General features: G+C 46.8%; 1 protein-coding gene across 2 annotated transcripts in view; it reads right to left on the bottom strand.

Annotated features, from left to right (window-relative positions):
• LOC148823260 (heparan sulfate 2-O-sulfotransferase 1) overlaps positions 1-17,326 on the bottom strand; it is a 74,999-nt gene extending 57,673 nt beyond the window's left edge. The window contains exon 1 of one of the 2 annotated variants that reach the window (XM_088927712.1): positions 16,881-17,326. In XM_088927712.1, coding sequence (XP_088783838.1) covers positions 16,881-17,004 — 124 coding nt within the window. In that variant the 5' untranslated portion in view covers positions 17,005-17,326. The remainder of the gene's footprint in view (positions 1-16,880) is intronic. The other variant, XM_088927711.1, reaches the window with a different exon arrangement.
• Positions 17,327-17,560: the final 234 nt, after the last annotated feature.

Below are 17,560 nucleotides of genomic sequence, written 5' to 3'. Positions count from 1 at the left end.
CTGTTGCAATATGAGACTCCATTTCCAGTGATGCAGTGATGTACAATGTGCCAGCAGTGCTAAAAAGAAAGATTTGTGCAGAGCTGGTGACCTGAGTTTCAAAGGAGCACAAAGTAGGACGCAGGGAGAAAAGACACGGATCTTCTCAGGAGTCAAGACAGATGCCCAGCTCGAAGCAGAAGTCCTCCAGGAGCAACATGTTACCTGGCAGGACCGTGTGACCAGCGGGAACATCTTAAAGTCGCCCCCTAACTCCAAGGATGCAGGAAGCTCAAAGACAGGAGAGAAATGGAAATCCGACAAGCTGAAGTAAGGACGGAAATAATAAATAATTAAGGCGGGGATTCAATAAAATCATGTCATACAATTTTATGAAGCCGATCATTTTCAATCATGTAACCGATAAGGCGTGCAGCACATCAGCGCAGATGAAACAGCAGAGCGCTGTCAGTGCGCCCGCACAGGCCACAGAGCGGGGACTACAAAGGGAGAGCCCAGTCCTTTGAACACGGCAAGAATGCCGCCTTTCAGAAGCTGCCTGCTGTGGAGACACATCGATATCTTTATACCCTTCTGTTCTTATGTATAACTGTATGTACTCATTTACACAACCAGGAATAAAGATGAGCCTTCAGAGTTAACAGGCATTAAAACAACTGACTTCAACTGAGCCGTTATGCCTTCATTCTTCCCCAGCAAGAAAGAAATTAGAGTTCCAGAACAGCTTTAATTCCTTTCCATTCAGGATCTGCACTGTCCACCCAGTCTGTACACCAAGACTTCAAGCCTGACTACATGTGCAACCTCAATAAATTAAATAATTCACGTGGTTTAGTAGATGCAAAATGTTCAGCTGCAACACTAGAGAGTATTCACTCATTAAAGAAAGAACTAGACTTAAAAATCCAAAGCAAGTTTAGACCAACTTAAATGGCTTTGTGCCAAAAAGCTTCCAAAACGCCATGTGTGGCCTTAATTAATGGTTATTAAGGCCGTCTCAATCAGATATAATCAATTTAAATCACACCTTAACAAGAGTGCTTTCATTACTTACAGTATTTGGGATTCAAGTTTAAAGATGTTTCGGTCATGCCAAAAATATACCAAAATAAGTGCATCTATTAAGGACAGATTACATAAATGTACTGTTTTGTAAGCAACAGCCTTTTTAGTCACCCAAGGGGTCTGATCGCTATTGAATGCTAAAAGGCAGGTCGAGAACAGCACAACAGTTGGGACTTCATCTCAATCTGATTTTTGTGACAAAAAAAGCTCGAAGTGTCAGAAAGTTAATGAGCATTAAAATTTGCTGAATAATTAATGGCTTCTATGCCTTTTCCTGCTAATTTGCCTACGTTGCCAGGAACTGTACGTTGTCGACAGTCGAGGATGATGTTACCTGACGCACAATTCAGTCTGTGGCTGCAGGACCTGGACAAAAACAGAAATGCACAGGAAGGGAAGAGTGATGAAGTCAAGCCTCTGAAAAGATGCTGTGGGGGCTTTCTATCAACACAGCAGAACACCTAGTTCCATGACAGATACAGCAACCAACAAAGACAACGCACCACTCATCCAACAAGGCAAGAACGACAGGGGCAAGAGATACTTAACATACAGATGGGACGGGCTTGAAACCCTCCGTCAGGAGAGCACAGCTCCCTCTACAGGCAGGTGTGCAAAAACCCTACAGGAATCAAGCAGCCCCGCTGCAACTGTAAGGTCCGCTATGGTGCATCCACTCAAGCTTTTTCAGCAAGGCACACTTACATTGAACAGTTTCACTATTTTTTTTAAAAAAAGACCAATTTACTTTGGCGACTCTTTAAACTAGCCATGAGGGATACAGTCACACTGCACTCAGTCCAATTAAAAAAAAATAAAAGCGGGCACACAACTTCCTCTCTGCTTACTGGCTGATGCTGCATCAGAGCAGACTACCCAGACCCCAGGGGTACGAGGTCAAGAGGAGTCTGCTTGTCTCAGGTCTCACCTACTTCCTTACTCAGAAGCCTGCTCCCTGGCCAACATGACCGGCCACTACTTTCAATTATTTACCCAAGAAAAATCCTGATAGCTGTATTGCATGAAACTTTAGATGAAATCAAACACTTGCAGCATACAGATGGAACTATGCACTAAAATGCGAAACTAGAAGCAAGTATTTTTTTCCTCTCAAGTCCGACTTGAAACCCTTTCAAGTTTTTTTTTTGCTCCGTTTTCAAAACTTGAAAGGAAAAAGAAACATCATCTGTGCCAATCTAACTCTGTTCAAGAGGCTCAGAGAAGGAAATGCTTCTGAACTGAACTACAAATCATGCTGCCCACTGTGAAACAGATCACACAATATCTACTCCCAGGTGCATCCAGGACTCGGAGAAACCTCTACAGAACACCCTGAAAGGAAATTGCATTCTTTTGTGCTGCACTTTTTAAATCCATATTTTAAACCCACTTCCCCAGAGTAGCCGCTTCTTTACAGAACTTCATCTGTCAGATTATCTGTTCTGTACACAATACTCTCCTAAACCTCACAAATTAAAACTCCGCCTGCTTGCAGGTCCAGTTCCATTGGACGCGATACTCAGACGGGAGGAAGGAGGAGAGCCTGGGAACATTTACTACTGTATTATATTACTTATATTACTGTAACCTTATAGTAAACTGTTCTAGAGTCTTCCATTGACCATGTGCTTAAAACACTGGACTCAAGCACAGCTCCAGACTTGAGATTACCCACAACAGTGGAACACCATGGTGCTTTGGCATGTGTGCAGTGCGGCCCGACATCGAGGTTGCAGTGTTCAGTGCATGGCAAAAGATTTCAAAGATGTGCCTCGTCGCTGCATAACAAGCTCCGAAAATCACAGCAGCTCCTGCTCACGATGTCCATAGCAGAACTTCTAGAGCCCTGTTCCTCAGGATCTATACCGCATGCACGGCCAAATACACAGAGGTTCATAAGCGACACGAGTGGCCAGACACTTCTTCACCTGCTCGCTAGCACTTCTCAGGAGCCAGGGACACTGCCGTCTTGACTCCCTAAACAGACTTCCCCACCGACTTGAGAAGACACCCCGCTTCCATTGCTGCGACAGAGTTAAATTTCACACAAACCCTGTATAACTGCCATGGAGAAGAGCCGAGAAATGCACATGGAACTAGCCAACATGGTGCTTTGGGAAATAACTCAAGGACGGAAACCAGGAGGGGACCCAGGATATTGGCCCAGTGACACTGGCGACTCAATTTCCAGGTCTCTCGAACCCTCGGCACTGTCAACCCCAGCCCTCTGTCACTCCAAAAGAGAGCCGTGCGCAAACATCTCAACACGCAGAACAGCTGATTAATCCTATTCATCACGCAGCCCTGCAGAGGGGATGGATCTGGAGCTTTGACAGAGTACTTATCATTGATGAAGAGCCTCTTGTGGGTTTTGGAATGAAAGGGAGAGAGATGGTCTCATTCCAAACCGATTTTTACTGCTTCGCTGCCTTATGAAAGAGGTGGACTCCAAATAAGAAAAAATCTAAAGTGCTGAAGAAACACTGCTCTATCACTTACAATCAGGGACAGTATTTACTGAAGGGGTCAGCTCAGAAGAAAAACCAGCCTGCTAAAGAACAAAGGAAAATATATCAGGGCATCTAAAAAGGGCAACTTTCAGTCTGCTGAGACTATGAGTTTTTAACTATAGGCACTGTTTCAATCTTTTCTTTACCCTAAAAGGTTGGTATTATGGTTTTATTTCCATGTTTTTTAATGTAAAATCTTAATGTAAAGTAATTCTAAAACTGCATCAGAACCCTTCAGGATGTTAGCTGTGGTTAAGGTTTCACACAGACAAACTGAGAATAACTCATCAGAGGAAAATAAAATTGAGGGGAAAAAAGTAATAAAATGATAAAATGCAGCAATGCTCCCCTTTTCAGACACAACTGAGAGCAGGAACAGTGTCTCAGGTTCAAGATGAAGGTTTTGCTTTGTCCTGTCTTTCTTTATTGTAAAAATCAATGGGACGGTCCTTTAGATATTTGCTCCAAGTCTGTAGCCAGAAAGAGAAGATGCACCAACATGTGCATTGTGCCTGTGTGGATGGCTTTCTTACTCCTGTGACAGCATGCACCTTCTTTTCCCCAACGGTCACTTACATTAACGACACTCCCAAAACCTGCTACAGGATCAGGACACTGGCAGCTCAGACTGTGCTCCCAAAAGGGCCCTCCGTCCCCGTTAGTGACTGGCTGGCCTTGCGAGTCTGCAGCTGCCTCGGCTTCTGTCGTTAGAGGAGCCAGGCCAGACACGCTGCAGCGATGAGCCAAAACTGCATCACCCCAACGGAGACGCTACTGACCACCTGACGCACACTGACCAAGTCCCAAAACACCGGCTTTCCTTCTGACAAAACATGAGCATGAGTCACAGGAATAAACAAAATTCCAATAGAACCGTTACTGCACTTTCACTACAATCAACCCGAGTCACCCCAGTCTTTCCAACAGAAAACGCAAAACAATCGTGATAAATGTTTCGCCCGGGACCTTTTTAACTCAGCTGCTGAGCTAAAATTCCACACTAAGTCACGAGGAGCTCAAGACTCCTGTACATCGGTAATCTAAACGCTGCAGGTTCCTGAGCCAGCCTTGCTCAGCCCCCCTCCCGCGTGGCCTGCTGGCCTGAAACTCCAGTCTCCTTCTGGAACCCGGGCCCCGTGACCTGCGAGAGGCAGAGGCGCAGCGGGGGTCGAGAGCACTGGTCACAGGCCGGCACAGACGTGCCCGCACGTGGGCCGCCACGCTGTGAGGAGTCCACCACCAGGCGCCCGGAGAGAGAGCGTTTCCCTGCTGCCAGGCCTTTTCTGCAAGCTAAGATCCGTATCGGCACCATTCATCATCTCAGCGTAAGTGGCTTTGATTTGGGACTTTGACAATGTATTTACAATTGATGAAGAGCTTTGCTGGCTGAGCAGCAGTGAGCTTTTAGTGCTGTGTTCAGCTCCCACATAATTTAGCCCAACATACAAAAAGCAAATCAACCACAATAATTCAGCTTCGACTGCTTATTGACTGTTGTCTCAGCAAAGAAAAGCATTTTTTAGGGGGATAGGGTTGTGGGGAGGGGATGGTGCACATTTTCCAGCTCTTCAATAAGGATAAGCAGTAAAACCTTGTGCATCTCCTCCCTGCATAAAGTGTCACACAAATGGAAATATTCTGAAGAGGTGACAGTTTCTCCACATGACTGGGATGTATTACAGTAGTTTATATCAGTAGTAGTTTGCTTCAAAATTCCCATGAGAAATTACTGAATACTGCAGGGTTTTTTCCTTCCCGAATCAAAATGGAAATGTTTTTATCACCTAGTGGAACCTCTAGACACCTGGCTGTCTTGTTGACCTCAGACACTCCAGGTTTTGGTGTTACCCAAAATTAATTTCACTTGACATCACAACTGGAGCCCTTGTGACCTGTAAGAAAAAGAACCACCTCTGACCCCTTAAACCGATGGGCCTTCTTCCTGATGGAAATCTGTGCTCTAGTATTCTAGACTCATAGATGAGCTGAAGTTTTGACTTAAGGCATTTACTTTACCCACAGGCCGGGATTGGTTACGGATTTATAAAAGCGAGACGCCCCTGTTAAACCACAGGCCTGGACTGTGCGGAGAATAACAGAGCTAATGTGTCATGGAAGCACCCTCAGCAGATAAGCTTGGTGAACTATCATTGCTGCTAGCTTGTTGACAAGAACTGGAAATCCCACTTTAATACTGCGAGACAAGCGTACGAGGAGCTTTACAAGCTCAGCTGACGTTTTCCCAAGCAGCTTCACCTCTGCCAGCTTACTGTTCTAAGCCTCTGTCTTCCCAACAATGGTGGATAATTACAAGCCCTTGTTGTTTTTTCAGAATGGAGCAGGTATGTAGTTTCACAGCTCCCTGCCAAAACACCCTGGCAAGGAAAATTCCCCACACTCCATCCTTCATGGCAGCATTGCTCAAAACGCCCTACGCCACCAGCCCAGCCCGCAGATGCCTACATGTGCACGCAAGGAGTTGCATGCCCGTGACGAGGGCACTACTGTCACAACCTCACTACCTGGGCGAGTTCCAGCATTCCAGGCAGGCGAGTGCTGAAGGCTCCGTCTTTCACCTCGCCCAGCCAAAGCAGGAAAGCAAATAAAAAGAGGCCGACAATGCCGCACAGAATTACAGAACAAAATAAATGCTGTTAAAATGACACTCCTTTATTAGTGAAATATCCTCTAACATGGTGTATTGCTGGGGACCATGTGACACAAAAAACAACACGAGAGTCTTGGAAAAAACTCAAAGCTCAAGATAAAACCAAATTTCTCCAGTATTGGATCAGGCGAGAGCAAACTAAAGACTGTCAGGCCTGTCTGGCCTCTTCTCTCCCTAGAGGCCCAGCTCCTCCCCCCTTATTTCTCTGCACAGTCCGAAATAAGACTACAGACTCTGTAGTCTGTAATTAAATGGCTACAGTATTGGCGATTAAAAAGGCCTTAGCAGCCCAGCACACTGCGGGCAAGTGCAGAAAGACAGCACCACCACAGGCAGAGAGATGTCAGGCAGCCGCCCCAGACAGGAGGGGTAGAGGTTAATGAGGGATTAGCATGAAGCTCTGGCCCTGGCCCTGTGTTACTGCAGCACCGCCGGCGCCCGTGGATACAGGAGCAGCTCGGACAGCTCTCGTGTCCCGAGGTTCATCCAGGACTGGATTCTAGATGAACAAGACTATTGAGAACATGAGAAGAGGTCAGAAGAGAGAGAAGCCATTCTGACATCTCACTAGCGTGGCTTTTTGTATCGAAGTGATCTGAGGATCTCCCCACTGGGTCGTTTCACGCCTGCAGTCAGGGCATCAGCCCAACGACTCTGCGGGGCAAAATGTACTCGACGCCCACAACCAGTCGAAGCCAGGCTTTCTGCGCTCAGTTTTAAAAGCACTCCCCTGCGACTGCTCCTACTGTTCTAGGTTAACACGGCGACTTCTGAAAGCACCATGTAAGCCAAACTGCATTTGGCATTCTTCAAAGGTAATGGCTTTGCACAATGTGGAAACATTTTACACTAAAAAATTTAGAACTGCTACTAGGGCTATCAGCAGCGGATTATTGCTCCTCTGTGGAACAATATTTTCCACATAACTCGGCTCTAAAGCTTGATATCAAAAAGAGGACACCAGCAACAAGGAAAGAGCCGTGCTGTCAAAACTGCTGTAGAGATCATGACAAAAGATTCATCTTAATATTCTTTCCATTTGCAATTTCAGCAAATCGGTATTTAATATCAAAGGATGCTCAGTCATCTCTAATAAAGATTAATTTTACAATGTTTATTACCAAGAGTTTCTTTGCCATTAAGTTTATTAGACGCGATTTGCTTGGGGGTAAAGGATGGATAGAAAATTGAATATGCTTCAGGCACACTGAGCCATAGACTAAGGCATAGCTGGAGCAACACACCTCGAGTGCCACCCCCGTTACAAAGAGCCTCCACAGGAGCCGCAGGATTCGCCCTTCTCCCGAGCGGTGAAGGGCTCCACCCCTCCGGCTGGGCTGAGCTCCTGACACTGCAAAGACACCTCATGGGCTCACAGATCCCGGGGCTCAGCTCCGGCAGTCTTGGTACAAGACCAGGTTTAATAGTGGAACACAAAAGGCGCCGTTCGTGTCCATCATCTCCTAAACATGACGCAGCCAGAACCCAAGACCATGGGACCACAATGACAGGGCCTGGAGTATCTTCAGTCAACTTGCCAGGATGCCTGAACCGTAATCACTATGCATCCATCCACTCCCCAACCTCTCCATCCAATTTAGGGTCATGGGGGAGCAGGACAACAGCAAACAATGGCCGCAAGACAGGATACACCCTGGAATGACACAAGTCTAAAGGAACTATCACATACAACTATAGATACAAACCTGCTTCCTACATCGCAATAAGAGTTATTTATTACTGGAAGTTAAGAGCAAGGAACTGTTTAACCTACACTTAAAGATAGTGGTTACAAGTGTACTGAACATGCATTCATTATTGCAAGTGTCACAGGATTTTATAGTGAATTAAGCGATTTAAGTTACAGTGAAAGGAGCTGTATGGTGTTCAGCCCTTAACTACCACGAGCTCTACATGTCTCTCCTTTGGTCCTCTAAATTGCAGAGCCAACAATGAAGGCAAGAACAGTGTTTTGGAGAAGCTAAATATGCAGAATTATTTGTAAACAACTCAAGCTCTCAAAAGATGACTGCAGTACAACCCCAACAAAAGACCAATGCAGGCCCAATGCAACAAAACCCAACAACTCTGCAGCCGGCTGTCAGGACAGATCTGCTCCGAGGATCAATCCCAAGGCCAGCGGCTGACACTAGCAGAGATTCGACAAGACGATATTAAAATAAAACCTAGGCTTAAAAAATTTAAGAGTGGTAAATAAACCCTCGCCATTATGTACTTTACTATTTACTATTAGTAGACACTTGGATCAATGAGCCATTAGCACTAGCAACCAAATGAGCTTGACGGGCCAAATGACCTCCTCTTATTCACAAATGTTCGTACATCTTTATTACTCTTATTGATAATAAATACAAAACTGCTTCCTTCCACATGAGACAAAGCTATTCAGACAACTGAACAGCCTCTGGGTAACAGGGAAGCTAAAAGTTCTGGAGCATATGGAGTGGATATAGAGATTAAAGGGTTTAGAAGGGCTTTTACATTTCTTCTTCAGCAGAATTTAGATTCTTCTGAAACTCACCAAGGCACCGAAGGAAGAACATGTCCTCCTGAATCCCCTGACACAGTAATGAGGTGTGATATTATAGACCATATACAGTACACCTCAACATATCCGTGTTCTGCAACAATTCGAGACAAACAGCAAGCACAAGATGGACTACAAAATGCTTTTATAGTCTTGCTGTGAGGGAGGAGGCTGCACCCAATTATGATACAGTGAAATATTTGGCTAGTTATTTCTTGCATGTTCCAGAGGAAGTTAATGTAGGCAAGAGAAACACTCCAACACTTGAAAACAAGCCAAGGACTGTCATGCACCTCACACATCCAGCTGATGAAACCTAGAATAAACCAAAACTTCCCCCACTGGTGGCAGTGAGAGGCAAAGGGAGTGTGCACTGAAGAGTCGCATCACCAGACAGGAGCCACCGTGTGCTGAACAGGTACAGGCTCATCAAACTGCGTCATCTTCAATCAAGGCACAGTTGTGCGATGTGCGACGTGCCCAACGACAGCATCGCAACAAAGCGTGCGCTCGCCCTTCTGAAAGGTGCAAGACTCATCTACTCAGAAAGAAAGTGGGGGGAAGAAAACACATGTGGAAGTACTGGCAAACCCAGAGCCAGATTGTCAGAAGTGCGTAGCTCATTCGAGGGTTCTTTAACAAATTAATTTCGGATGGTGACTGCTTCTACAGGGAGCAAGAGAGCCGTTCTGCTGTGCCGGTGCTCCGGGCAGTAATGCGTTCAGACCCACCGTGTTTCGGCGAAGGGGCAGCAGCAGAGCAGATATCATCGTTTCTCTCGGCTGCCAGCAACACTTTGCAGCAGCTTGTCCTTCAGTTACAGGCTTCCACCGGGCAAGGCTGCCAAGGCCAGCCGAAACCTGCCCGTGTGGCATTCCCTCGGAGAGCACGCTGGGGTTTATTCCATTACGGCTGATGAGTGAAGTTTTCGGGAGGCGGTGGGGGGGTGTACATTTAGAGGCTGATACGCGCAGAGCTGAAGGGCTCTTCCATTAAAGTATTAAATCAAAAGAATTTAAGGCAAGGAGGTTCCTTCAAATGCTAAAAATCAATCAAAGATCTAAAATGAGAGCTGGCTGATGCTCTGAGCAATGGCAGAGAAGAGTTAAGAATTACTGGGAGGCTGTCTGAAGTCTGTGCTGTCAGCTGGTGAAGGGAATATGCTGTGACTGTCTGCATGAAGGTGTGGAACAGCAATAAAGATGTGCAACAGGCAGAGGGGTCTCTTGTAGATAACAGCAATATTCAGGAGCAATACAAAAATTAAACAAATGACAAAAATATATCAATTAAAAGCAACATATTCTAGTAACACATTTTACCAGCCTAAACTGGCTGTGCAATATTATGAAAGCTTGCAGCTGCAATTCCAATTATAATGAGAAAATACATCAAAGTAAACGGCACTCTGCCTGTGTGCTGCTCAAGCACCAAATGCAAGCAGTTTCATGGTCAGACTCTAATCACATCATTACAACTACACTCGGTGTATGTGCACGTGTTACACTAAAAGTATGCGAAAGCCTGCCCACTGTAAACATGTGAAACACGTTGGTTAAGGGCATACGTATATATACACACATACCCACACAGTACTGCTGCAGTGATAGTTACTTTCAAACGGAATCGCAGCACATCAATGACCTTGCTTTCATACTAAAATGTTGATTCAAAATTCACAGGATTCCTCCCCCACCCCCACCAATGGAACGTTGAATACCTTTCAGAAAATTAAACGCCCTCCTTTAAGGCTAACACGGCGCTGGCAGACCTTGTGGTCGCCAGTATTCCCACATTCATACAGGGACCAAGAAGTATGGATCCTCCTGCCACAACCAGGGGCACCGGGGCTGTGCCAGCTGTGGCCATGGCAGCATAAAGAAACGAAGATGCTGCCTAAAAGGTTTTCTCTCCCCAGGGAGCCATGGCTGCAGCTGTTTCTCCTTCACCTTTCAAGAGCACTCAAATCCCAAGTCCTCAAATTAAAAATAAGCAAGGCTGCCTGCCATTGACATCAGTGAAACATAAGCCCCCTATAAATATCACACAGCAGACAAACACACAAATACACAAACACCGCATCCGCCTGGTGACCTCCCAGACGATACGAGTGCAGACGCTGTGCTCTGACCGCTTGTCTTCCGAACTCCGATTCCAGAAGTTAGGGAACCAGCCAGGTGTGAAGATGATACTAAAATGGGACAATCAGCATTCACTGTGGACACATCATGTCTCCTAGACAACGTAGGGAAGCATTAAAGTGTCAGGATATACTGCTTAAAATCTGGGGGATGAGATGTTAGAATGAATCATGCAATGGTGAGACTAGTGTACAAATTCTGGTCATTACGTTACAGAAAATATATTGCTCTTCTGGAATCAGTCCAGAGAAGACCCTGTTCCGACATGGCAAGAAAGCTGAACCTGGTCTCAAACAGTGAGGAGTACTGCGAGAGCCGACTCCCTCGCTGGCCTCTTGACAAGCAGAGGGTCTGTTTCTGCTGGAGCAGTAAACCTTTAGCCCTTATTGAGTCAGAACTTCCACTTTCCCCAAACAACGGTCGATGCCCAGTGCCAGCTGTAGAGGCACCATCGCAGAGTGGCTCTGCAGGCAAATGGATCACAATGTGCTGATTCACATCTCATTTCAGAGCTTTTTACAGACCATCACAGCTGAACCAAACCTAAAATTTAACAAAGCATGCACATTTTTCCCCATCGGAGAACTGAACAAAAACCTTTTCTGTTTAATTTGCATTTATCACAAATTACACCTTGCAAAGCTCCTGTTACAAGCTACACCCTCCTTGCATGAAACTGATGACAGTCAACTACTATTCACCATTCACCATTCACCAACCCCACAGACTCTTGCAGCATGTGGGGAAAGCAGGAAAAACAGACAACACCACCAAGTGGGCTCCTTTCACTCAAGAGCACAGGACAGAACATAATTAAGACACTGCTGCTCTGAGAGGGCAGATATCTCACATCCAATTGCATTTCCCTCAGTGTCTGCAGGGAGGCCACAAAGCCTGAATCATAAGCCGCAGTACTCTAATGGTCATATATCAGAGTGGACTCCTTTCAGAGATGACTTCATTTAATTAAATTTAATTAGTGCATTTCTTAATGGGCAAAGGGCTCATTTCTCATCCATAATGCAAATTCACCAGAAAATGAAAAAGTAGCAGGAAGTGAGTGAAGTGGGAGAAACACTGACTGCTCATGGTTCTGGTCCAGGACATGAGTGTCCAGAAGATCCTACCCTTAAACAGTCCTACTGGCACATTCAGGGATTAGGCAAGGAACCAGGCGATTGTTTAAGACAATAATACAAAAGGTAGAAGGACACATTTGGTTAGTCCTAAATCAGTTTCTCCTGCAGGCACGCCTCACGTTCCCACTGCTCCCCTCCTCGCCCACTCCCGAGCCTGCCTGCATGATCACGGCCATCAGCAGAGCTCATGCTGGGACATGCTGCTGGCATCAGCACCAGGACCCCCAGACCTGACTCGCGACAGTGGTACAGCAGTCCTCTGCGATGGGTTAATAATACCAAGGACCAGAGCAAGGGCACAGCAGATGGGAATAACTGAAGCCTGAAAAACAGCTATTAAAGAGGTGAAAAGTACACAAGGGGTTACAGAGCTATTATTAAAATACTCCATTTATAAAACCTTTATAAATATTAACAAAGTGACATCAATGTGATAACCAGCCATCTGTACTGCAGATTCATTACAAGTTGGTAACAAAAAACTAGTACGCTGTGATGAGGACAACAACCCCAACCCTCAAGTTACTTGTAGAAGGTATCTTTCCCCAATAATGGTTGTATTAATACCTGAATTGGCTTATTATCCATTTAGAAGCGTTAATTTCCAACATAACGTTCACTGGAAGAGAAATGCCTTAAGGAACTAACAATTACTCTGCTGAATTCCCACTGAAAGATTACCATACCAATTAAACGATTTTTTTTTATTTACACCAACATGACATCAGTTAGTGGACCTCACTTTTGTACCCCCACAATAATTAAATTTGTAAAGGAAAAGTTTAAGAGGTGAAAAGCAAAATGAGAAAATGGGCAAAATCATGAGAACAGAGAAAGTGACCAATGAATCGGCTGAGTGAAGGAAAAGCTGCAGGAGCATCCTTTCATCTCATGATCTCTCACTTAATCATATGGTGATTTGCTCCAGGGGACCTGCAAATTTTGCTATAGCACAACATTGGATAATGACAATGTGTAAAAATTACACACACCCCTGCTACTGAGTGTGCAATCTTTGCCAAAGCATTATTCATGTCTCCTGGCTTTCCAAAAAGTACTCCACTTCATTATGGAGCCATACAGGCCTATTTATCATGGGTTTCAGAAAGTCCCAGTCCCCTGCAGGTTTAGGAACAGCATTAACAGAAAGAGTCCCTCAAGATCTCCAGGCCCTTCGATCTCCTGCTTCAGCAAGATTCCACTGTCCGGACTTAAATAATGACTGTGCAAGCTGGAAAGCAATGCAATAATCTTACCGAGTTCTTCAGTTCACCCCCAACAGTAGTGAGCATTATATGCAAAACAATCCTTACAAAACTACAGCAGCCCATACAAAATTTAGCTGAAATGAACACGATGCCACATTTTTGCAAGCTGAAAGGGAGCTTTCTCCTGTCTTCACGTTTAATTTAAACATGGTCAGGATTTGCAGATGGCACTCTTCAGCACTTCCTGCTGCGGACTGTGTCACCACACACGTTGCTGTGTCTCTTGTGCTGAATTTAAACAAACAAACACAGCACTGCGATACCCTCCCCTCCAACACCGGGGGATGCAAACAAGAACCACTTGAATTCAGCTCCCAACAAAGTGACATACTTTTTAGTGATCCTGGAAACACATACCTATATGTTATATTGGATGAGGGAAAAAAAAGGGTCAATAATATTTCACCCCATCATCCAGACAGAGTGACAGCGTTCATCCTGTAGCAGGCTTTTAGCTGAACATGCCCGAGCTGGCCAATGGCAGCTGCAGGGCTTTCTCTGTGATGCTCTTCCTGAAAAAGGCCTTGAGGCTTGTTCCGATTCTCACCCACATGGGTCTAGTGTCACTGCATGGCCCTGCAAGCACTCGGCCAAGGGAGCATCTGCATCTTGGAGGCAGAAAAATTCAGCTCAAAAACTGTTCTCCCAGGTCTGGCAGAGGTCTAGCAGCCTGGACAGACTGCGGTCTGCTTCGGTTTGTTCCTGTCTTACCCCTGATGTGCCAACACTGGACTGGTGGGTTTTTTCACAAGTCAAATGATTTCATTCCAATTTGCAAGACAGAAAGCAGCCACATAGCTGAGCCCTGCTGGTCATTTCATTTCCCTATCGAGATGGGTCAGAATGACTGTTCAGAATTCGCCATGCAATAATGGCAATAATGGAAATCTAGAGCTCAAGATGGACAGAAACCAGCTACTTGACCTTCCTCTGCAGCTGCACTGAAGTCGCCCGAGAACAGAAGACCAAAGCAACACAGAAAGAAATCAAAGATTTGCATCTATTTTCATTTGACAGATATTTCAAGCTGCTGGATAACGAATTTACCCTTCAGGTTTAAAACTGAACGTTGGAGCAAAGTGGCACTTCTGCCCACCTGCCCAGCCCTCCTCACGAGCATGGCCTCTGAGCCCCAGGCCCCGAGCGCCGTGCAGACGCGCCAGCGGGGTGGCGCCAGGTGGCTCATGGAGAGAAAGGTCTGGGAGAGAGACGAAGCTGGGAGCCTGCCCCAGACTGGCACCAGCCAGGAGCGCTCTGGACACTCCGAGTACACGTGCCTTTAACATCCGAACTCCTTCAGAAAGGGCACCCTGCACAGCCTTCCTCTCAATATCACCCATTTAACTGTACTTGTGTTGAGGGGTTTGTCTTAAACACACTGTAATCCAGAGAGATTTTCAGGCACATTTTCGTCTTATGGGACTTCACACCCACGTGCATATCTGAACTTACACGAGCATAAATCACAGCAACATTTAATAAATAGCTTGTCAGAGAGTGAATTTATCTGAAGTACACCGCGCGTTACTGTGCGGACCCACAAAAATGCTGAAAATGCTGGTAATCTGCATTTAACACGATCCACCATCACAACATCGACGGTTAAAGCACAGAATCAGGAATAAAAAACAGAAAAATGTTTAAAAGAAACTGTTGCGATATCCAGATCCTATTTCACAATTGCTTCAAAGACCTCCTACAATGGAATCCCCACAATAATATGCTACCAATAAAAACAAGTATTGCACTCAAATTTTAAACATACAGAGGCATCACAGGCTAAAGACACGTGTCTGTATTTGCTTATCATCTTCATCTCTACAGTTTCAACAGGTGCCCATCTGAACACGAAATGGAGTCCGACTTCCATCACTGAAGGTATAACCGTAACTTCGTCTTTGTTGAAAACTTGTCATGTACAACATGACCGAAACCCACTTCCACAAAACATACCTCAGACCTTGAAACAAGTGCAATACAATCTGCCGGCCACCACCCGTGCAGAAACGCCCGAAGGTAAAATACTTTTATCAGGTTATTTATTCCAAGGGAATCGTGAATTCCCTTGGGTACCCTACCCGTTCAATCATACTATAGTAAATAACTCTGCAACAAATCTGTTATGAAAGTGCTAATAAACCCCTCTAGAGCTTGCTGCTACAAAGGCCCGTGTAGAAATATCACCATCTCATGCTTACACAATTAATTTAGGACACCGTGAATCAAGCGGACCGCTGGGTTAAGCAGATCAGAACCAATCTGGCTTGCTCGTGGACGCGCTACTCACTTAACGGGATATAAAAAATAAAGTTATTTTGTATTTGTTCATAAACGACGTAGAGCAATGCGCTATATTTCTCTGGGACACAAAATGCCTGAAAGGTTGACAGGACAGCTGTTGCACAATATCCCTCACCAGTATGCCAAGGGTGTACGAGCAGCTAGTGACAGGAATACTAGCGGCGCAGATTAGGAAGGATGGCGAGCGACGACATCAAATGCGGGCTTGAATTGAAAGCGGCTGTCAGCTCCAGCTCTATATCAGCAGCTCCGGAGCTGACGAGACCGCCGAGGTTCTGTCAAGAGGCAATGAAATATTCATGTCATTTCCAGCGTGAGTTCAAAGAAATTATATCGCACTTTCCCCCCCTGTGCAAAGGAAAACAGTGCCATTTTCCACTCCGCAGCAAAACAGAGCCAACAGAGTAACCGTGAGATGAACACACGGGCTGCGACCCGGTACCGTCAGCCCAGGACACGGACACGCCGCTCCCATCTGCACAACGCAGGTAACGCACACCTGCCCCTAACAAACAGCCCCACAACGTCTCCTGCATACAGCGCTAGAGAGGTAGGTCTTGACGCCAGTTTCCAAACACGGGTCTGGGCAACGATGGCAGCGCATCGCACCGCCACGCAGCGAATCTGACATTTCCGGGCGAGCTGCAGCAAGGAGACGCTCTCTGGAGTGTAAACACGACCGCCGGGTCCCACGGGGCGAAGTTCCCACATCCAGCGTCGAAATGAAATGAAATCCGCCGATGCTGGAAGGTGGTGTTCCCCTTCCTCCGCCGGCGACAAAAGTTACCCCCTGCCGAGCGTGCAGTAAACACGCCGCCCGGGGAAACTGCTCTTCTGCACCTGGCAGCGCGCACACATGCACCGGCAGAGACGGCAAATCCCATCTATAACAAAACTGCCCCCAGTCTACAGACTTGCGTGTACGGGCTCAGACACTGAGAAGCACCCCGGTGCCCCCACCTCTGCAAATCTTCGCCAAAGAGGCCATGTCTGTGCAGCGAGAGGCACCGGGAGCTGGCTGGCCGGCCTTTTCCCGAAACCTTTCCGCCAGGCTGGGGGCTCCAGCCCGCACACCGGCCGGAAGGGGGGGGGGGCGTCAGCACCGAGCAGCCCGATTCCTGCTCCGGCTCCAAACTCCCTCGGACGCGCAAGGGCTTTTGCCCGCACGCCCGCAGCCCCACGGAGGAGGCGAGCTCCTTGCGGGAGACGTGCAGTTCCACGCACGTTGCCACGGACTTACCTAGCTTGCCCCGGGACTCCTCCAGCTTCTGGATCTGGTTCTCCAGGAAGAGCATAGCCACCCCAAACGCCAGGACCGCCAGGAGCTGAAACTTGGGCGGCATCATAATCCGTAACAGCCCCATTAAACTATCAAATCACAACAAGTCATACCGCGATCATGGAACTGGAGAGGATGAAGAGTTGGGCTCCGCGCACAGAGCAGGACCGCTTTCGGGACTTCAGCGGTTAGGATCTAACGCAACTCGGGTAACGCTGAGACGAAGCGAGCATGTAGCAGCTGCTCTTGAGAGCGAAATCGGAACACTGCGTGTCATAGGCGGACTGGGAACTCACATCCCAGCTCACTGGCCGCCGCACCGACTCAATCTCAGCCCGCTTCGCCGATCCTGAGCTGCCCAGCGCGGATGCAGCCCCTAAATCGCTCCCTTTTCTCGGCGAAGAGGCGGAGAATCCCCTGCGTCGCCCTGCAATCACACAGCCCCGATTTGCATGCCCGCCCCCCAGACGCGGCCATTGAGCACCTCGCCGGCCGCAGGCCCAGACGGACTAGCTCATTGGCTCAAACTGTTGTCAATTAATAACGGTGCTCAACGATTGGATAGCTCAGCTGCCACTCGCCCAATCCCAACAGGCCTTTCAGCCAGCGGGGTCCTGACGAGAGAGCACGGCGGATACATG

This window comes from Atractosteus spatula, chromosome 11 (assembly GCF_055471065.1).
Source record: "Atractosteus spatula isolate fAtrSpa1 chromosome 11, fAtrSpa1.hap1, whole genome shotgun sequence".
Taxonomy (NCBI): domain Eukaryota; kingdom Metazoa; phylum Chordata; class Actinopteri; order Semionotiformes; family Lepisosteidae; genus Atractosteus; species Atractosteus spatula.
This window is presented reverse-complemented; position numbering and strand designations above follow the sequence as displayed.